This window comes from Castor canadensis, chromosome 2 (genome assembly GCF_047511655.1).
Source record: "Castor canadensis chromosome 2, mCasCan1.hap1v2, whole genome shotgun sequence".
NCBI lineage: Eukaryota > Metazoa > Chordata > Mammalia > Rodentia > Castoridae > Castor > Castor canadensis.
The window spans coordinates 25442126-25464141 of record NC_133387.1 but is presented as its reverse complement, the minus strand read 5'-3'; the positions used below and the strand labels follow the sequence as shown (position 1 = coordinate 25464141).

Below are 22016 nucleotides of genomic sequence, written 5' to 3'. Positions count from 1 at the left end.
GACTCACTGTGCTAGTATTGAAGGGCTAGTGGGGGCTAGGAGAAAGGGGTAGATGTCTTAGAGCACCATGTATGCAATTACTTAGCTTCTTGTTTTAAAGTTGAAAGCTCACTTCCTCACAATTAGCTGTCTAAACTGGGTGCTCAAGCCTTCGCTAAGGATGGAGAACACCACAGATATGGGCTTAGCAGACCTGTATGGAAAAGAACAAAGATCATCTTTCCAGGTGACTTTGGGACATCACAATGGTCAAATTTATCCAGCCCATGTATCTAAGCCACTAAGCTGAGTTGTTGTAGTGAAGCTTTAACAGCACAGCCTCATATCAGTTTAATGACCATTTCATAGCATGTGTTTCATTTCCAGGGAAATGTGAGCCATATGGCATGGTTTCTGACTGTCCTTAGAGCATGTTACCCTGAAGGGAAATTCCCCACATGACAAACAAAACAAAAGGAAGGGTGTGCATTTATCACTAACCCACGTGCTTGGGCAGTGTCACGTAGATGACCAGGGGAGAGGGCGGGCAGAATCAGATGTGGGAGGTTTCATGACCCTCAGTACTCTCCCTGACTTTATGATGAAATACAGAAATAAATCCTCAGGCTTGTCCTTTGCATATATTGGTTGTAGAACTTCTTTTCTAAATTTATCACATTTCTCCTCAACAGTGATACATTATTTAATAATTTCCATAATTTTTTTCCAAATTAGAATTAAATTTCTCCTTGTAATGGCTTTGAATGGTGATCAGTTTGCTTTGTTCTTTGACCTTGATCTAGTCCCAGGATTTGTGCTCTTTCTTCCATAGCTGTGGGAGAGAGATGACACATAACGACACACACTCTCTGAGAGGGGGTCGCCTTGCTAATCCAGCTAAGCTGCTCATTGCTAGTGGGGTGCTATCCCTCCAAAGCCAACCTCTGGGTAAGAAACTAATTACTTCTTCTGATTCTCCGGCTTGACCTCTAAGGAAAACAAATTCTGCAGGGGTAACCATCCAGCCATAGCAAAGCAGGGAGCAAGCGCCAGTAGCTCTGCGATTCCTTCTAGAAGCAGAAAAGGCTGCTGCCCATAAACCAGGGGGTGGAAGGCCCATGTCAAGGTCATGCAAAGCTCAGAAAGGCTGGGTTTTGAACAGACAGCAGCCCTTCACATTGTTTGGGGTAGGTTACATTAAGAGTAAGGGAAGGTTGGGCTGGGGGTGTACCTCAGTGTTAGAGTACTTTAATAGTGAGTACAAGGTCCTACGTTCAATTTTCAACACTGAAAAAGAAAAAAAAAAAAGCAGTAAGGGAGAATTGAAAGGCCGGAAGAGAATTGTCCTCTTGGCAGCAGAAAGAGGTTCCTAAGAGCCCTTACTTCCTGCCTGGCTCCTTCCTTTCTCAGCAAGCTCTGGGAGAGTTCCATCCTGGGCTCCACAAAAAGGCTGGGGAATGTCAGAGCATAAATAAGTCACAACAGCACTCTGGAGGAAAAGGGAGGCTCCCCTGCACTTCCCTTTCCTGCTGGCCTGCCTGGTTTTTCATGATGTCATCCATTCATCATTGTGAGCTGATTGGCCGCCCCAGGCCTCAGCCAGCTCCCCAGAGCCAGAGGGGAAGAAAGAGATCCCAGGCCCCTCAGCATGTGCAGAAATGTTGACATCAGTTCCACCCAGAAAGACTTGGTGGAAACAGAAGAAGACAGTAAAAGTCACAAGATCTTATCCAACCTTCACTTCCCTGAATGCTTTGGGAGAAATCAGGGGCCTCTTGCCTGTGAATGGGGAACCGAATCCTGGAGTGGGCCTAGGTGTAGAGGAGGGATTACTCTGCCAGATGGTTCATTCTCCAGAATTCAACCTGTTTCCTCACTCAGTGGTGTTTGAAAGCAACTTTGTCCAGGTACTTACTCTTGGGTGGCTCAGGCAGCACTCTTTCAATCTTCTAGACCTGTTCCCAAGATGTGAGTGGAAAAGTCACCCCTGGAACAGGGGTGGCATGAGAACTGAGGCAAGAGAAGCTAAGGGTCCTGAAATGCAAAGCCACCCCATAGACCAGGGCTTTTCCTGCAGGTGTGCTCACCTGGGAAGACAGAAGTCAGGCCTTCTCTGCTCTGAGTAGAGGATTTGATATTTGAACTCCCAACTTACTTCATTTCCCAAGCTGTCCCCTGGAGCCAGAGGGATTGTTGAAAGACTAGGAATTGGGGACCCAGGGAGACCTTGGCTTAGGTTCTAATCCTCTGATTTCTCATGCCAAGGTGTCACTGTGCACATAAACTGCACACCCAGAATCTGTTTTCTCTATTTTGTCTTTTGTTTTTTGAGACAGGGTCTTACTCTGTAGCCCAGGCTGGCCTCAAACTCTTTTTTTTTTCCCCATTTTTATTAGCATACATTTAATTGTACAGGGGAGATTCATTGTGACCTTTTTGTATAGTCTTACATGGCATCAAACTCTTGATCCTCCTGAGTACTGGGCTTACAGGCATGTACCACCATGTCCAATTATGCATTTTTTCTGTTTTAGACAGGTTGGATTGATCTGGGGGTTAAATGCAAATACAGCAAGCAGAGTGTCTGGTCTAACAGGCATTCAGTGTGTTTTTGTCTCCTTGCCTGGGGTCCCCTCAGGCGCACAGCACCTACAATAAATGGAGCTACTTACTGAGTTGTTGGAAAAGAACGTCCCACTCAGTGGAAAGGAGATGCAAGAGATAATAGGGTCTGTCAGAGAAGGGCTAGGAGAATGAAGATGTTTTTTGTTATTGCTTTGGTTTTTTTCTTTTTTTTTTTTTTTTAAAGAAAAGCCAAGAAACACTCCTGGGAGATTCATAGACATGTGATAGATGGTAAGGAAGCTCTGGCTTACAGTTCCTATGAACAATTTTTAATAGAAAGTCATTTAAACCCTATTAGACTTTTTAAGCCAATATAGGTTAAAACAGTTGTCAACAGCAATGATTTCCTCCCTACCCCTCAGTGCTAGGGGACAATGTCTGGAGATACTTTTGGTTGTCACAATCTGGGTGTGTTGGGGGGGTTGCTATTAGTGTCTAGGGGTGGAGGCCAAGGATGCTGTAAACATTCTACAGTTTGCAGTGCATCCTTCTCTCCAACAAAGAATCACCTTAACTGTGCTGACTTGAGAAACCCTGGGATAAAACATACTGCTGCTTCTGCCAAATACTCAGGCTGTGCCTGGGGGGCTCCTTTGCAGGTCAAAAGGGACAGAAACTGGAAGGAAATCCACAAAGCCTCCAACACCATGGCCCTTGGGGTGACCTCTTCTGTGCCTTGTCTGCCCCTTCCCAACCTCCTCCTCATGGCTAGAGTCAGATGGCATCAGGGGCAGAGCCAGACGTGGAACAGACCATCTATATCCCCAGACATCATCCTGAAGAGGTAAGCAATGCCAATGAGAGTGAGGAGCACAGGGGTGGCACTGGACCCAAATGGAGGTTGCGTGGTGACCCAACACAATGAAAGGAGAAAGAGAAGTCCCCGGCAGTGACTTTATCTTAGACAGCAGTACCCCAAGACAGATGATGCACTTGGAAAGACAGAGGCCATGTGGGGCTAAGGAAAGCATTACGTAGACAGGAATGAGGGGTCAGTTTAGAAGTCCATTTGTCTTCTCACTTCACTCACCCCATGAATTGAGAGGAAACCATTCAGCTTTTGGATGGGTGGCAGGGGGAGCAAGGAGACAATGATGTCTGGCAGATGAAGTGCTGTCAGGAAAGGCAGGTGTTCCCCAGCATTTGAAATGCAACTAAATAGATTGAAATAGTTTGAGTCACAAGTCACCTGCTGCATCTATTTTTCTATCCATAATATGAATGGAACTAAGTCTCACTTAGTACTATAACATATAGTGACATCATTTCTGTCTGGGATAAAAGGTTTTGTGTGTGTATATGTGTGTGTGTGTGTGTGTGTGGTCCTGGGGATTGAACCCAGGGCCTCACACATGCTAGGCACTCTACCTAGCACACTCTACCACTTAAGCCATGCCCTAAAAAAAGACTTCTTAATGTTTAAACCTCTTTAAATAATCTGCAGGCAATCTTAGGAATCTATAAGTCCAGGAAAGCCATTTGTCCCTCGACGCTACCTCATGACAGACCTCACCCTTGCGTTCTTTATAGATCCATATCAAGTACAGCCCAGTCCCCGCTGACTAGCATTAGATCCAAAACCAAATACTTGAACTCTCCTTTGGGCAGAGTTATACAGGCATTAAAGTCAATGAATGGGCTGTCAAGAAGGAAACTGAAAATCCCATGACCCCAGCCACCTTACTCCTAGGCTGTGTCAAACAGGGCCCAGGGAATGTCAGCAGGAGAATCCTGGCAGGGCAAGAGTGGCAGATTCCAAGACCACACTCCACAGCAACTGAATCTGAAATCTGAATCTTTGGGGATGTCTTTTTGGTTTTTTGGTGGCACTGGGGTTTGAACTCGGGCCTCACACTTGTTAGGCAGGCACTCTTACCACTTGAGCCACTCCACCAGCTGGGGATATCTTCATGTGCCTACGTTTTAAGTAAAGCTTTCCAGGTATACCTGATCTCCCCAAGTTTGAGCACCACTGGCTAACCACTGTCTTTCCTGCCTCTAAAAGCCTCCATCCTTGAGGAAACCCACCTTGTTTTAAGTTAGATGGGGTCACATCAGAAGTAAGGTGTTCAGTGGGTCTTCCCTCATGCCTGCAGAATTCTCCCATTGAAGTTTGTGGAGCTTCAGATCTGTGACCGCCTTCAACGCATCCTGCGGTTGAGGACAGTCACTGAGAAGATCTACTACCTAAAGCTCCACCCAGAGCATCCTGGGGCTGTCTTCCACTTCTGGATCCGACTGGTTCAAATTCTGCAGAAGGGCCTGTCCATCACCACCAAAGACCCTAGCATTCTTGTCACTCACTGCCTGGTACCCAAGAACTGCTGCAGCCCATCTGGAGACTCTAAGGTAAAGCAGGGCCATCTCCAGTCAAGGCCAGAACTGGGACGTGTGGTTTAGACTAGCTGCTGGTGAGCACTCTGGGAAGGCTTTGTTGAGGTATAAATGATATTTATAACCATTAAGGTTACTCTGTGTAAGTGTACACTTCAACATTTTCAGTAAATGTGTATAGTTGTGCAAACATCAATCATCATGACAGTCCAGCTTTAGAACACTTCTATCTAAAAAATTCCCTTTTGTCCATTTTTCGTCATTCTCTGTTCCTACTCCTAGGTCTAGGCAACCACTGATCTGTCTTCATCTTTATGAAGCCATTTTTCTTGCACATTTCATATAAGTGGAATCTTACAATACAGTCTTTTGTGTCTGGCTTTTATTAAGTTCAATATTTTTCAAGTTCATCATATAGTGTGGGACAAACTCTGGGGCAAAGTCACATACTATCAGTAATACATTGCTTTTAATCACTGGTACTATTCCATTGTATTAATATACCACATTTTGTTTACCCATTCACCAGATGATGGACTTTTAGATTTGCCAGTCTGGGGCTATAATGAAAAATGCTGTTATGAACATTTGGGTGTAGACACATTTCCATTAATCTTAGGTAGATTCTAAGGAATGACGTTGCCGGAGGGTTTTATGGAAAGTTTATGTCTAACTTTTTAGAAAACTAGCAAACTGTTTTCCAAAGTGGCCTTTTTTTTTTAATGGGACTGAGATTTGAACACAGGGCCTTACACTTACAAAGCAGGCAATCTACTGCTTGAACAACATCTCCAGTACATTTTGCTCTGGTTGTTTTGGAGATAGAGTCTCTCCAACTATTTGCCAGAGCTGGCCTTGAACTGTGATCCTCCCAATCTCAGCCTTCCAAGGAACTAGGATTAATTACAGGGGTGAGTCACTGGTGCCCAGCCTAAAGTGGCCATATTTAGATTCTCACCAACAATGCATGAGGGTTTCAGTTTCTCTATATCCTCACCATCACTGATATCATTTATTGTTTTTATTAGACCCATTCTTGCAGAATGCATGGTGGTTAAAATTTGGATTTCTCTAATGACTAATGATGTTGAGCAACTTTTCATGGGTTTTAAAATTATGCATACACTGTCTTTGTCTTTGGTGAAATGTCTATTCAAATCTTTTGCCCATTTTTTAACTGGGTTTTATCTTCTTATTGAGTTGTAAGAGTTCTTTGAATATTCTGTATGCAAGTCCTTTATCAGATATATGATATGCAAATGTTTCCTTCCAATCCGTGAATTTTATTCCTTTTCTTAATGATGACTTTTGAGGTGCAAAATTTTTTAATTCTGATGAAGTACAATTTGTCAATTTTTTTCTTTTATGTATTCTTTCTGTTTGGTTTTGGTGGTACTGGGGTTTGAACTTAGGGCTTTGTGCTTACAAAGTGGGTGCTCTACAATTTCAGCTATACCTCCAACCTTTTCTTTTATGAACCAGCCTTTTGGTGTCACATGTGAGAACGTTTTGTTCACCCCCAAATCACTAAGATTTTATCCTGTTTTCTTCTGGAAGTTTTATAGATTTATCTCTTGCATTTATGTTCGTGATCCACTCGAGTTACTATTTGTGTATGGTATGAGTTAAGAGATTAAGTTTATTCATTCTTTCTTCTTTGACATGTGGATATGGGATTATTTCATTATCATTTGCTAGACAAAACAACTGTCCTTTCCCTTTCAAATTCACTTGGCATCTTTGCTGGAAATCAATTGACCATGAATATAAGGATTTATTTCTGGATTCTCATTTCCGTTCCATTGATCTATTTGCCTATGTTTGTACCAATACCACAAATTACTGATTAATGTGGTCTTATAGTAAGGGTTGTTATTTTGTTTTGTTTTGTTTTTGCGATACTGAGGCCGAACCCAGGATCTCATGTATGCCAGGTAAGCACTTTACCACTTGAGCCAGGCGTCTCCAGTTATTTTAAGTTTGGGAATTGGGTGATATAAGTTTTCCAATTTCATTCTTTTTCAAATTGTTTTGATTATTCTAGTTCTTTTGCATGTCCATGTAAGTTTTTGGATCAGTTTTTCAGTTCCTGGAAAACAAAAAGCCTGCTAGCATGTTGATAAGGATATATTGAATTAATGTATCAGTTTAAAGCTAGACAATATATAAACATTCATTTTGATTTCTTTAATTTGATCTTATTTTAAAAATTTATTTATTTATTACTGATACTGGAGTTTGAACTCAGGGCCTCAGTGGCAGGTGCTCTACCACTTGAGCTATGCCCCAGCCCACCTTCTTTAATTTTTCTTAGCACTGTTTAATAGTTTTCAGTTCTGCATTTCTTTTGTTAAATTGAATTCATAAGTATTTTATTGTTGTTGATGTTATTGTGAGCAGAACTGTTTTCTTAACTTGACTTTTGCACTGATCATTGGTAGTATATAGAAATATAGTTTATCGGTTATGGTAATCTTGTGATCTCCTTGGGGTTTTCTACATATATACATACACTCATATAATCTTCAAATAAAGATGATTTTACTTTTCCATTTCCAATTTGAATGTACTTGTTTATTCACTGCCTTATTGTGTTAGCTAGAATCTCTAGTACAATGTTAATAGAAGATATAAAAGCAGACATCCTGCCTTCTCCCTGATCTTAGAGGAAAGGCATTCAGTCTTTGGCATTAAATGTGGTGCTAACTGTGGGATTTTTGTAAATGTGCTTTGTCAAGTGGAGGAATTTTTTTTTTTTTTTGCACTGATGGGTGTTGGAATTTGTTAAGTGCTTTTCTGCAGCTATGAAGAGATCATGTGGCTGTCCTTTATTCTGCTGATTTAGTCAATTAATTTTTTGATGTTAAACTAACCTTATGCTTCTTTAACAAATTCCACTTGTTTGTGACATGTATAATCCCTTTTATATGTTACTGGATTTGGTTTGCTAGCATTTTGTTATGGATTTTTGCATTTATGTTCATAAAAGACACTAGTCTGTGGTTTTCTTGTGATCTCTTTTTGATAACCTGGTTTTGGTATCCAGTCAATACTAGCCTCATTGAGTGAGTCAAGAGATATTCCCTCATCTATTTTCTAAAAGACTTGGTGAAGAACTTTTATTACTTCTTTAAATATTTGACAGATTTCACCAGCGAAGTCACCTAGGACTTTTTTGCCCTCAAGCCTGACTTGAGCTGCAATATAAATTCCATTAAGGCAGAGATTTTTATCTGTCTTCTTCACTATATCCCTACTGCCTGGCATACAGTTAGCATTCAATAAACAGTGAATGAATGAATATAGACAGCATATACAACTGAAGCATCTTTGAGATATCACAGGCAACAGGAAAGAAATTAACTGTTACTCAGGTGTAACAAGCAGTTCCAAATTCTAGCTACTTGGGAGGCTGAGATCAGGAGGATTGGAGTTGGAAGCCAGCCTGGGCAAACAGTTCACAAGACTGCATCTCCAAAATAACCAGAGCAAAACGGACTGGAAGTTAAAGTGGTAGAGCACCTGCTCTGCAAGCACAAAACTCTGAGTTCAAACTCCAATGTCACTCCCCACACCCCCCAAAAAAGCAGCTCCATATAGGATTTTTCTTAGAGAAATTAACTTTAAAACATTCATTAAATTCTTAAATATATGATTTCCTTACTTTAAATATAAGTAATACAAACTATTAAAGCTTACATTAACAAGCTTAATGTAACCACATTACTTAATAAGCCATGTTAAGATATATTAGTGGGAATAGATTATCTAATTAATTATGTCAGCAAGTATTCAGTGAAGATATGACCTTTACAGCACCAAGTGATATTTATGCCAGTATAGGGCTATAAACAAAAAGGAACAGTCTCAGAATTGCCTCCATGGGCAACTAATGTGACTGCCCAATGTGAGGGTTTGAGTCCCAACGTTTCTGGGCCATGATACTAGAAAAATGCAGAGACCTCAAAGCCTTAACCACTTCCTTGTTTGTTTTCCACATAGACAGTGCAGAAGAAACCCCAAGCCTCCCATCCCAGCGAGAGCCTCATGCTGCTGATGGCCCAGGGAGAGAGTGAGGCCCTGTCTCAGATCTTTGCCGACTTGCACCAGCAGAACCAGTTCAGGTACGTGACTTAATCAGGCGAGTGACTGAAGCAGGAGGATCACTAATTTGAGACCAGACTGGGCTACACAGTGAGACTCTGTCTCAAAAGAACAAAAACAAAACAAAAAAGGGGGAGGACACTGGTGGCTCAAGCCTATAATCCTAGTTACTCAGGGAGACAGAGATCAGGAGGATCGCAGTTCAAAGCTAATCCAGGCAAATAATTCAAAAGACCCTATCTTGAAAATACTAAACACAAAACAGGGTGGCTCAATTGGTGCAGCTCCTGCCTAGCAAGTAAGTGCAAAGCCCTGAGTTCAAACTCCAGTACCACCACAAAATACATATATATACTGGAAATTGTCCCTTTATATATCCTACAGAGATCTGTAATTAAGAAATTTATTGATAAGATGTTACATTGTTAACCTGGAGTGCACTTGATTCTAGTAGAGCAAGATATTTTGAAGCAACTTTTTGACTGGCTCAAATTATTGAATCCTTGATTCCACACCCACTCCCTGCAGTTCTGGGCTTGAATTCAGGGCCCAGAATTCAAGCATGCTCTGTACCACTGTTTTTTAAATTTCCACTTAAAGGATACCTTCTGCTTATATCTCATTGCCACAACTCATTTCCACGGCCACATGCAGCTACAAAGGAGGGCGGGAAATGTAGTTTCCTTTAGCCATATAGCCAAACAAAATCAAGTGCTTTGCCTCTGAGAGAGAAGGGAAGAAAGGCTGTTGGGAGTCTACTGGCAATCTCTGGCAGCACAGGCAGCTTTTAATATTTCTGGAAGATCAAAGGAAGCTAAGTCCTGAAGGAAAAACAGGCAATGGCAAGATAAAGGGTGGAGAAGAGTCAGGCAGGTTGAGAGCATGAATGGGTGCAAGGCTGAAGCTTCGCTCAGGGGAAGAAGCTTGATAAGCATAGGAAAGGACAGGAAGGCCAGTGGGGAAGAACAAGCAGTTGGTTGTAGAAGGGAATAAGTGGGGCAAGGCCTGGAAAACCACACGGAGGAATTTTTAAATGTTCAATGTAGTGGGTGACTTAGCATTTTAAACAGGGAAGTAATGTGATTAGATTTACATTTTGAAAAGGTCACGCTAGCTGTTGCTGCAATGGTAGATTTGAAGAGAGGGAGGAGCAACTGAGAGCGCCCAGCTAGGAAGCTATGGCAACCTAGTCTGGATGGGCATGTGCAAAACTGGTCAGAGGGATTCAAGAAAAGGGGACAGGGGTGTCATCTTTGTGTCACTGTTATCCCAGTAACTGCTTTGTGCAGACGTTTAATTCTTTCTATTCAATTCCCAAAAGGAAATGAAGCCCAGAGTGATGGTTTTTTCCTCAGTTGGGCTGGTTCCAGTCTGGCTGCAATTTTTATCAGTTTTTCCTATTGGCAATGACATCCAACTTAACAGTAAATAAAGTACATGGCTGAGATACAGGATTCAACAGTTGGAGTCATATCCATCCCTTCCTCCTCAGGAAAATCAGCTGCATGGGCTCTGCTCTACAGCTATCCCATTCCTTTTTCCTTCTGGAAATTTAATATGCATCACATCTAACCAACAGAGCCACAGCTGGTCCTTGTCATATTTATATCTGTCTCTAAAGCTTTGCATCAGGAAAAAAATCTAACTAGGTTAACATTCTTATATTCCTTTACTTTCAATTTTCATTTCCTTGATCCTGAAATGGCTGGAGTTCCAGGAGCAGCAAAAATAGGGAGACCAACAAGGCCAGCTCAGGTAAGGGAAGGCACAGGACACCATGCCTCAGAGAGCTGTCTGCTGTGCAGGGTAAGAGTCAGATCCCTGAAGCTCTCCTCTTGACCTTCCACATGCCATCAGGAGGGCCAGCTCTCCACGCAAAGAGCGGGGATCCCTCTGCGAACTTCAGCCACTATAGTCATTTTGGCACCAAGTCCTATCCATTTCTTCTTCTTCTTTTTTTTTTTAATATTTCTATTTTCTTCATTTCTAATCCCACAGACTTGACCCTAGCCCAGCCCTTCTCACCTAAAGCCTGCAGTATCAGTTCAGTTATTCATTCATAGATTCATTCAAAGCACATAAGTGCCAATCACTCTGGTAGAAGGACACTGTGCTCCTTTCAAATAGTTTATTTTTATTTATTTTTTGATGATTCTGGGTTTGAACTCAGGGCCTTCATGCTTGCTAAGCAGGCACTCCACCACTTGAGCCACTCAGCCAGCCCTGTTTTGTGTTGGGTATTTTTGAGATAGGTATTTGCCAGGGGCTGGCTTTGAACCATGATCCTCCTGATCTCTGGCCTTCTGAGTAGTTAGGATTACAGGTATGACCCACTGGTGCCCGGTTCCTTCAAGGAATTTATAATGTGGTAGAGTCATGCAGGTAAATACCAAAATGATAAAACCTCTCCTTCCAGGAAGCATTCAAAAGCTTATGTCTCAAAGGCACACGACAAACAGGGTTCCTCACTCTTTCCAGGATGCTGGCTCAGGAGGCTTGGTATCTGAGCAGAATCACAGAGGATGATGAATGCATTGAGCATGCTGAGCAGATAAGGCCAACTGTGCAAGGGAGCACGATACGTTCTAGTAGCAGCTTCAGGCTCTCTACCTCCAGGATTTAGTCTACCTTGAACCCATTGCCATTGTCATGCATGACCCATGCCCATCTTACCATGTTACCCACTTCACTCGATTACTCCTTCTCTCCAGCCCTTATCTGCTCCAGTCAACCCTTAACTATGTTTCCCAACACCACATTGCTCCCCTCTCCACTTCCGTCCCCCAAGGCTCAACTCCAAATCCTGCCTGTCCTCCTAAATCCTATGCCTCACGCCTTTACCCAGACTATCATTCCTTATCATAATCTCTCTTAGATTATTCTCTAATTCTTTTACAGGCTTAAGAATTATCTCTTTAATTTATACTAAATTGTTATGCCCCTGAATTATCCACAGCAGCAAGCTGGGACGCAATGAGAATTCAATAAATATCCACATATAAGACCCAAAATAAATTAGTTCTTCATATTGGCTCATGAGATAGCCAGAACATCATGTTATATTTAGAAATTTAGAGATGGTTGTAGATTGTAGGGGGGCCTGCCAATTTTCACCCATCTCACACACATCAGCAGGTGATATAAATGGGTACAGTTATAAAATGGTTTTTCTCCTAAGCTTTATGATAATTAAAATAATTGCTGGCAGTTAACCATTGGTTTCAGCACTGAGACAATAGGGAGTGGTGGGGACAGTGGCAACAAGAAAGTGAGGGTTTCAATTAAGTCTGATTAATTGCTGCTGTGTTAGAACACACAGGCCTGGTATACCAGATACCAGGATTTTTTGAAAGAAGCCAAGAATCTGAATTTTTTAATGGGACATTCCTTCATCCCATAAAAAAATTAATCCACTACCGGCTAACACTTAGTAAGTAAGATATATTGCAGACTAAATTTAGCCTGGAGACTGTGGGCTCAAAACCTCTGTCCTGCCAGGTGAGTAGAGTCACATTTCCTCCAGTGTATGACTGCTTCCTTATGGTCTGTGACCTATGACACAGTGGTGATTCATGCATCCAAGCACATTCACATAACGTACACACTCAAAGCATATCCCATGAGGTTAGGGCTGAAGAACAGGGAAATAGAGAATATTTCTGATTTCGGGGACTGGAGAAAACAGAACTTCAAGGTCACAGCATATCTGGCGTTGTGGGCACTGCCATGTCCAGGATGTTCTGAGGCTGATTTCAATGAACCTTCCCGGGATGTCTGCTGGACCCTCTTTTCTTATTGGGCCAGGTAGCCCAGTATTAAAAAAAAAAGGAAGAGAGTGGTGCAGTTCGTAAAACCAGAGGTACAAAGCTTACCTGCATGGTCAAACTCAACTCCCCATCAGCAGGCAGCATAGCCTGTTATTGGCAGTGATTTCCAAAATTTAATGCACAAACAGACCCTGTGGGTCTTGCTAAATGCAAATTCTAATTATTAGGCCTAGGGGAGGGGGCTGAGACAGTGCAATATTTTGGGGGTGAGGGTGGGAGCTGTGCTGTGGTTTGAACTCAGGACCTTGAGGTTTCTAGGCAAGCACTCTACCATTTGAGCCATGCCCTCAGCCCTTTTTGCTTTTATTATTTTTCAGACAGTATCCTGCTTTGGGCCGATGTCAGCCTCAGATCCCCGTCCTCCTATATCTGCCCCAGAATAGCTGGGATTACAAGCATGAGCCACTGTGCCCAGCCTGGAAACATTTCTAATGTGCTCTCAGGTGATGCCAAGGTTTTGGCTACACTTTGATCAGCCAAAGCCAAGAGGACAAGAACAGGCTTTGGCTTTGATCTGGGTTCAAAGCCATTGTCAGTTCAGCCATTGACTGTTCTAGGGAAATTTACTCTGCTAACCCGTCCCAACAATGTTGGTTCTCTCCTTTTGCTGGGACTGTTTTGCTCACATGCTGAAGTAGTAAGAACATGGGCTCTGGAGCCAGGCTGCTTGATTTTTGAATATTGAATAATGTCACCATTGGTAAGTTAATCAACCTTTCTGAGCCTCAGAAATGGGGGACTATGGCAGCATTGCCCTTGCTCAGTTGTCATGAGACAACTGAAATAAAAGGAGCAAGAGTGTGTGTCATTTTCTGGAACCATGCCTGGTACATAATAAGCACCGCCCCACCTGTCTGCTGGTGGTAAGCTTTGAAAGTGCTCTGTGAACCAGAGTGTAAATTCATTCCTTTTCTTGACTAGAGAAAGCAACTTCCTCTGAAGACAGCATCCCTTGCACCCGCGACCTCAGCTGGAGGGATTCATTCACTTATGGAGAGTGGGAAAGAGAGAACCCCTCTGGGCCGCAGCCCCTCTCACTCCTCAGCACCCTGGCTGCCTCCACCAGGCCACAGATGGCCCCACTCATAGGTACAATCAGTGATGGGATTGATCCAGTTGACATCTTGGGACAGCCTGGAGTTTAACCTCAGGGCTAGGGCTGGGTCCTGGTGTCCTTAGGGTGATTCCAGAATGCTGTGGGCTGGGGATGGGGGATGATGGCCTCAGTGACCTCAACCCTCTTTTCTCCTGCCCTGTTTTTCTTTGCCTCCAATGGAGTTCAGTGAAACCCTGCAGTGTGGCACCTCCAGAGTCCCCAGAGTTCCCACGTGTCTCTGAAGGGACAGACACACTAGAATGATGCTCTTGTAATTAGAGCTCTATCTACCTTGCTGTGCAGAGAAGCCTGAGAGCCTCCTTTAGGGAATTCCTGCAGGCCCTCCCCTCCCTTCTCCTTCCCTAAAGCTCTTGAGCCCCGAGAGCCTTCTTACTAAGGTGGGTTGGGGTGCAGAGAAGGAAAAAGGAGCTAGACTGCAGGATTGGGTGGGGACAAACTTCCCTGGGGCCTCAGCCCTTCTCTCTCCATGTCCCAAGCCTCCTTATCTATCCTTTATTCATTTAATAAGCATGTGTGAAGTACCTCCCACATGCCATATCTAACAGAGATAGAGTCCTAAAGAAGGTTGGGTGATTTAGGTTTTCTAAAGTAAAATATTATGAATGATCTCCTCCTCAAGAGATCATTATTTACATTTAGCAATTTTTAAAAAATTAATGTTAATTACAGTGGTTTCACTTTCTAAGGTTTCAGTTACCCACACTAAACGGCAATCAATAATTTTAAGTGGAGAATTTAATATTTTGAGAGAGAAAAGCCATAATCATATAACTTTCATTATAATACATAATGAACAATCTGTTTATTAGTTATTGTTGTTAATCTCTTACTATGCCTGATTTATGATTTAAACTTTACCATAGAAATGCATATATGGGAAAAACATATCACTTATAATACAGGCGTGGTGCTCTCTACGGTTTCAGACACTCCCTGATCTGGGAACAAAACTCCCACAGAGAAGGGGAAACTACTGTATCTTTGAACCTACAGAAGAGCTTCTCAGGTACTGTATATACCACTGAACACTCTTCTCTCCTGTGCTCACAGGAAACTCTATATGATCCACTTTTCACACTGGGGAGAGTCTATGTAGCCTTTGCCAACAGGGCTCTGTAGCATTCAGCTTCAGGAGAGACTCTATCTGGACTGTGAGGAGGAGAAAGCTGCAACTAAGGGAAACCTACAATCATGACTGCACGGTAACAGCACAGCCTTTCCTCATTCCAACTGTACCTACCTCCATGTTCTTACCACTTCACATGAGCACAGCCCACCTCTATCCCACCACCCCTCAGTGGGCAAAGGAAGACATGATCTCAGAATGGCTGGAGCCAAGAGACAGAGAAAAGGAACTCAAGGGAAGCAAGCCTTCCCAGAAGAGAGATGGACGAGAGCAAAATGGACATGATGAAGAAGGTGACAGGAGGGAGTCAGAGGAGAGACCCAAAGAGAAATGGTAACAGAAGGAAACAGAAGAGACTTGGGAGAAGAGATGAAGAGGACCATACAAGAAATAGATCAGAGATGCCTCGCCAAGCTTCTATTTATCTAATTTAAAACTTGAAAGTAAAACCATAAACCAAAAAAAGAAGTATGATTTCTTCTCTGCTTAGACTACTCTGGAACAACTATGAGGGAATTCTTCAGTTTCCTCTTTTGCCAGTTATTCTTGCTACTCCCTCTCTTCTGATTTAAGCTTTATGCCTTCTTCTTTAGCCTGTTCCCTAACTTGGCCTTGTTGTCCAGCCCTGGTGTTCCAATTTAGGTTTGAAGCTGATGAAGCGTTCCTACAAAAGATTTTAAGACAAGGTAAGATAAGGTAGAGTGAAGTTCTCTCTCTTTTTTTTTTTTTGGCAATACTGGGTATTGAACTCAGGTCCTCATGCTTGCTAAGTAGGTGCTCTACCACTTGAGCCACTCCACCAGCTCTTTTTTGTGATGGGCTTTTTTCAAGACAGGATCTTGAGAACTATTTGCCCAGGCTGGCTTCAAACCACGGTCCTCCTGATCTCTACCTCCTGAGTAGCTAGGGTTTTAGGCGTGAGCCACCAGTGCCTGGCTTGAATTTCTCTGTTGTGATCAAATGTCTTAGATTTACTATTGTCTCAGTCCTACAAACACTGGTGCAATTTCTTTTACAATTGGCACTGCCTTAAATGTTGCTATACCTTGCTAGTGCTTATTAACTAAGTGACTCCAGAGAGAGAAAATATAGGCTCAAAATATAGGCAACACAGAGATTCACAAGTTTTCAATCAAGAGGGTCACTAAGAAGTGTCTGTCAGATGGCTCATGGGTTGACTTCTTTGCTTAAATTGAGCAATATTTCACATTCAATAAAGTCTAGACAATAAGTATTTCAGAACAGCTGACCAGCTTTCATGGAAAGAATTTTTTGGATGTTTTGCTCTGGTTTAAGATAGCCGACAAGGATCTTTGACTACAATGAAGTGGTTTTTAAACTGAAATGGTTGGGGTGGAGGGCTAAAAAATAAGCTCGTGAATCACCATCACTCCAAGGATGAGTTACATCTGAACAACTTGTATTTTCAATGTCCATGTAGATGACACTTATCCTAACTCCTGGGGTCTTCAATGTCCACATAGATGATCCTTCCCATCCTGTTTGTCGTGCCTTGAACTCCTGTCTTTTACGCTCCTCAGCTACTGACTACTCTGGTTTTAACTAGACTTTGTTAAATTAATGACATCCTACCCCGTTATTCCCTCTCTCCAGCTATATTACCTCCTTTCTTTTCCCCAGGGATCCAATAATCCTTCAACCCCACCAATCTGTTGCTCCTACCACATTTTCACTTCCCTTCACTCTCTTCTTGTCCTTATTTCCCCCTCCTCTTGCCCAGATGTAGTGACCAGTCTTATTATCCTCACTTCTTACATGCATCCTCAACATCTTTGTGTTTCTATCCCTTTCTTCTGTTCAGTTGGCTAAATCATCTCTACACCAACTCCACGTCTGCACCGTGCCACTGAGTTTGCCTGGAGAAAATGGCATGACATACTAACCAGGCTCACCCCCAATTAATTCCAAGCTTCAAGAGTCAATAGTGCCTGGAAATCACCCTACATCGCCCTAGTTTTTCCACTCTGCTAAATGGCTATTTCACACCTCCCCTCTCCTCAAACCACCAGTGTCTTCTGATGACTCAGCTCCCATTTCACTGAGAAACAGTAGCAGTCAAAGAGAACTCCAAGTTCTCACCATCATGTCCATCATTTACTTAGAAGCAGGACCATAGATTCTGGCTTCTCTCCTTGTTACCATGGGAGAACTATCTCCACTGTCTGTAAAGCCTGCAAATTAGATCCCATCTTATCTACCCAAAAGTACTGTCCCAGCAACTCTTCATCTTAATTTGATCCTTATACTAGATCCTTCCTACCAACACCAAATGCACTGGCATTTCTTCTAAACATGCTGTTTAAAAAACAGAACAAGGTGAATGTGGTGGCATATGCCTGTAATCTCAGAGATTTGGAAGGTAGAGATCAGCAGGACTGAAGTTTGAGGCCACCCTGGGCAAAAATGTTGGCAAGATCCCATGTCACCCAATTAGCAGGGCATATGACATGCACCTGTAATCTCAGCTATGCCTGAGGCACAGGTAGGAGGCTCAAAGTCCAAGGCCAACCGTAGGGGTGGGGCAAGGAAGCACCTATCTGAAAAACAAAGTAAACAGGATTTGGTTGTGGCCCAAATGTTAGAGCACCTGCCTAGCAAGTGCAGGGCCCTGAGTTCAAGCCCCAGTACTCCCAAAAATAAATAACACAAAATCTTTCCCCTTGATCCATATGGCCCTTCTGCTGCATTTTTCTCCAATTCTTTATAGTAAACTCCTTGAAAGGGTTTCCAGTCTCTTGTCTCCTATTCTCACTTGAGCCCACTCATTAGGTTTGCATATATCACTGCACTGAGCTGTCAAAGTCCCCACCCTGCTAAAGCCCACAGCCAACCAGTCCTCACCTTGCTGTCAGCAGCATGGCCCTTGTATGAGTACACCTTTCTCCTAGAAACACTTTCTTCACTTGGCTTCTAGGACACTTTCCTGAATTTTCCTGGATTTCTTCCTCCTTCACTGGCTTTTCCTCTCAGTCCCTTTGCTGATTTATTCTTATCAGCACCCTCAGCCATTACAGAACATGAGAACTTTTCAGAATTCAGTCCTTGGATCTCTTCTAATCAAAACTCATGGTTTTCAGATGATTATATGTATACATATATGTGTGTATATATATATAAAACATATCAATTATTCCCAACATTATATGTCTAGTCCAGATCACCATGAACTTCAGGCTGGCAGAATGACTCAAGTGCTAGAATGCCTACCTAGAAAGCAAGAGGCCCTGAATTCAAACCCCAGTACCACCAAAATAAAAAGAAAAAAACCCAGAAATACATACCCAGCTACCCACTTGGCATCTCATTTCAATGTCTCATAGACATGTCAACATGTCCAAACTAACCTCTCAATATTATCTCACAAAATTGGCTCTCCCCTCAAATTTTCCCCATTCTAGTAAATGGCAGCTCTGTTTCTCTAGTTGCTCAGAACTTTGAAGTAGTTCTTGACTCTTATCTTTCTCTTCACTCCATTTCCAGCCCATCAGGAAATCCTTTTGAACTGTATTCAAAATCTGACACTTCTTACACTGTTACTACCTGGGCCAAATCATCACCACTACTCACCCGGACTGTTGGAAAAGCCTTTTTAAAGCCCTATTTCTAACTTTACCCTTTCCAGTCTAATGTTACTCTTTCAAAATTTTACATGTCTCTTCTCTGCTCAAAACCTTCCTACGTCTTCCCACTGTCTTAGGGTAATACTAAAAAACAAACTTCAGTACATCTGCAGCATAAAACAACTAACAGAAGTTTTACTTCTTATCAGAAGTCCAAAGTGGGTGCCTGGTGAGTGGTTCTTCTAAAAGGAACTTGGGCCCCTTGTATCCTGTGGCTTTGCCATACATGGCTTACAGGATTGTCACAGAAAGAGGAAGAACCTGGAGAATTGTACATGGCAGGTTTGTATGGTCAGTACTGAAGTAGTATACATAATTTCTGCCCTCCTTTCTTGGTCATTGCTCTGTCATATGGCCACACTACAAGGGAGGGTGGAAAATGTGGTCTTTTTTATTCACAGGATGAAGAGAAAACAGTTTGGTAAATAACCAGTCTCTTCTACTCTATCTCACAATAAACGCTAAAGTCCTTGCCACAGCCTAAAGCCCCTACGTGATGCTGCCCTCCCATCCCTCCTGCCTCTCTGACTACATGTCCTCTCCTCTCCTCTCCTCCCCACACCGCAACCACACTGGCTCTGGGATACGCCCCAAACATACTCCCAGCTCCAGGCCTTTGCCCTTGCTGTTCCCTTTTCTCAGAACTTCTTTACCACCTTCAGACATTCACGCACATGTCACCTCCTCAGGAGCCTTCCCTGGCCACCCTTTCTAAGAGGACCACCATTCCTGATACCCTCGCACTTATCACCAGCTCCAGTGTCTTTTCACCTGCTCCTACCAACCAGAATATAAACACCATGGCAGAGTTTAAGCCCTTTTGTTTATTGCTGCACACAGGAAACAATACATTCATTTGTGGAGCAAGTGTTCAGTAACACACTGTGGGCAGAGCTAAGATGCTGGGAGCAAGGTCTTGGAGGTGTAGCTCAAGTGGTAGAGCACCTGCCAAGCAAGCATGAAGCCCTGAGTTCAAATCTTAGTACTGCCCCCCCTAAAAAAAAAAGCTTAGAGGAGAACATCAGTCTTTTATGGTTTAGCCTTCCACAAGCAGTCCTTCGGTGTTGCTCTCAAAGACAAAATCCAGAGCTAGATGGCCTTGGATGCAGCTGGTGGTGACATTTCCTAAGTGTGCTACCCCTAAGTCCTTTTCATCTACTTCCTACTTTCTAACTTCGGGGCTCCCATGAGGCTGAATCTGCTTGCTGGCTGTAGAACACTCATCTGTTCTTAAACCTCCCTCAGCTGCCTCCTAGCCAAAGACCTCTCCAGTTTCTCCTGCCTATAGGCTCTTTTCAGATGTTCCACCATCACCTCAACACACCATGTCTTCAACTCCATGCATTTCCCTTATCTCCCATGAATCTGGCTTATTCTTCCAACCTCCCATGATTAAAAATTTTAAATTCTTTTTGAGACAAGTTCTCAAAAATAAACATGAGATCCTCCTGCCTCAGCCTTCTGAGAGCTGGATTTATAGGTATTTACCACCATACCCAGATAAAACTTTCTAATTTTTGTGTGCCTCTCCATTTGTTTCATCTCAGTGCATCTAAGTGGTCACCAAGTCCAGGACTTATTTTCCTCCCCTTTAAAAAATACACACACACACACACCCAACACACATTTGTTTTTAACTGATACAAATAGTTTTTCTAATTTAACAATCTCTCTTGCATATAAAGGCTTATTTCCATTTGCCTTTCCTTGACAGGCCAGGCCCTTACCCATAAAGAATCTCAGGTTTGGAGGGGCCCTGTCTTTGGCAAACTCACTATCTGTCCAGCTTTCACTAAGGCACTTTCAGGATGCAGGTCCTCCTGGGCAGGAATGATGTCCTATTCTTCATAGGTTCACCAGTGCCTATCAAAATGCCTGACTCCAAGGAGGACTTTTTGTAGTTAACACCTATGAGACGAAGTAGTGTGCCTTCCTGAAAGAACCACCAGGCACAAGTTTAGAAACCTTTCAGTGGAGACCCACAATTCTCACTGCTTTTAGCTTAGGCTCCTCAGATAGTCAAGACCTTCCGTTTCCTATCCAAACTCGCAAGCTATGTGTTCCCTGAATGAGTGCCTTTTTTCGATCTCATTCATCTTGAGAATTTATTACCTCTCTACCACCCACTTGCTCTTGTTCTTGCTACTTCTTTTCCTGAATAGTCCATCTGGAAATGCCTTAGTCAAGCCTGGATCACACCTTCTTATGAGGCTCTCTCGAATTCTCCTTTATTTGAATGTCCTAAGCAGCAGCTGTCAGTCTTGCATCTTGGCACTTAAAAATAATTTGCTTTGTATTTAACTCTTTCATTAGCTTCCAACTTGTCTCAACTGGATTTAAACTATAGAGGCTTTATGTCCTAAGAACTCAAGTTGATAGCACGTTTGTGTTGAAGATACAGTAACCCTCACTGAGTACTTGTTTTAATCTCGTGACACTAAAATGAATAGGGTGGATCATTTTCCGGCATTCCTTTTAAATCAGGGGCAGGCAACGGATTCTATCCATGCCGTCCACTCAACGTTACTGAGCATCTCTTTTGACCTGGGCAGCAAGCTGAGCGCTGCAGATACGAAGGACAGACAGATGCGTATTCTGACTCTTCGAGGACAGAGGGGTAAGCAGTCGTGTAGCAAACTTTGGCAGTGACCTGAAGACACAGAGTGCTATGATGGCAAGTAAGGGAACTAGCATTACGCTGGTCGGAGTCAGGCAAGGCTTCTGGAACTCACACCTACACTGAGACTTCTAACGGCTTCACTGGAACATCAGGGGAAGCCGCTTGGTGAACAAAGGCCATACAGACGAAAAAGGACGTGATGGTGGCCCGAGTGCAAGACACGTAGACGTTCTGGCGAGAAACGAAGCCGAAAGATGCTTTGTAGCCAGAGGGCAGAGCGTCCTGTAGACCCCGCCTCAGGGCCGCAGGGACGAAAGGTCAGAGAGTGGGATTGTTCCCTACAGCAGTCGGATTATTTCTGCCTTGGGGGCTCTTGGCAGGAAGATTATCCGGGTAATCCAAGAAGCCCAGTGGAAGCAGTCACGCACCCGGAATGAAGACGTGGCGGCCAGAGAGCCGCACCCACATGCAGCAAGAGCAGGGGGCTGGGACCGGCCACCTCCACAAACTCCGGGACCAGAATTGGGCGGGAATCCGGTCCACGCAACTCCGAGCGCTCGCGGGGACGTGGCGCTTTCCAGCCAATCCCGACTCCGCGATTGAGGGACCAATAGCTGCCCGGAGAAGCCAGGCGTCAGCGACG

At 43.3% G+C, this 22016-nt stretch overlaps 1 protein-coding gene across 1 annotated transcript; it reads left to right on the top strand.

Annotated features, from left to right (window-relative positions):
* The first annotated feature begins 1637 nt into the window (after positions 1 to 1637).
* On the top strand, positions 1638 to 14014 carry Garin1b (golgi associated RAB2 interactor 1B). The gene is made up of 6 exons (XM_074057673.1): positions 1638 to 1886; positions 3204 to 3388; positions 4701 to 4953; positions 8941 to 9062; positions 10760 to 10797; positions 13791 to 14014. The coding sequence occupies exons 1-6, from the start codon at positions 1638 to 1640 to the stop codon at positions 14012 to 14014; spliced, it is 1071 nt and encodes a 356-aa protein (XP_073913774.1).
* The last annotated feature ends 8002 nt before the right edge of the window (positions 14015 to 22016 follow it).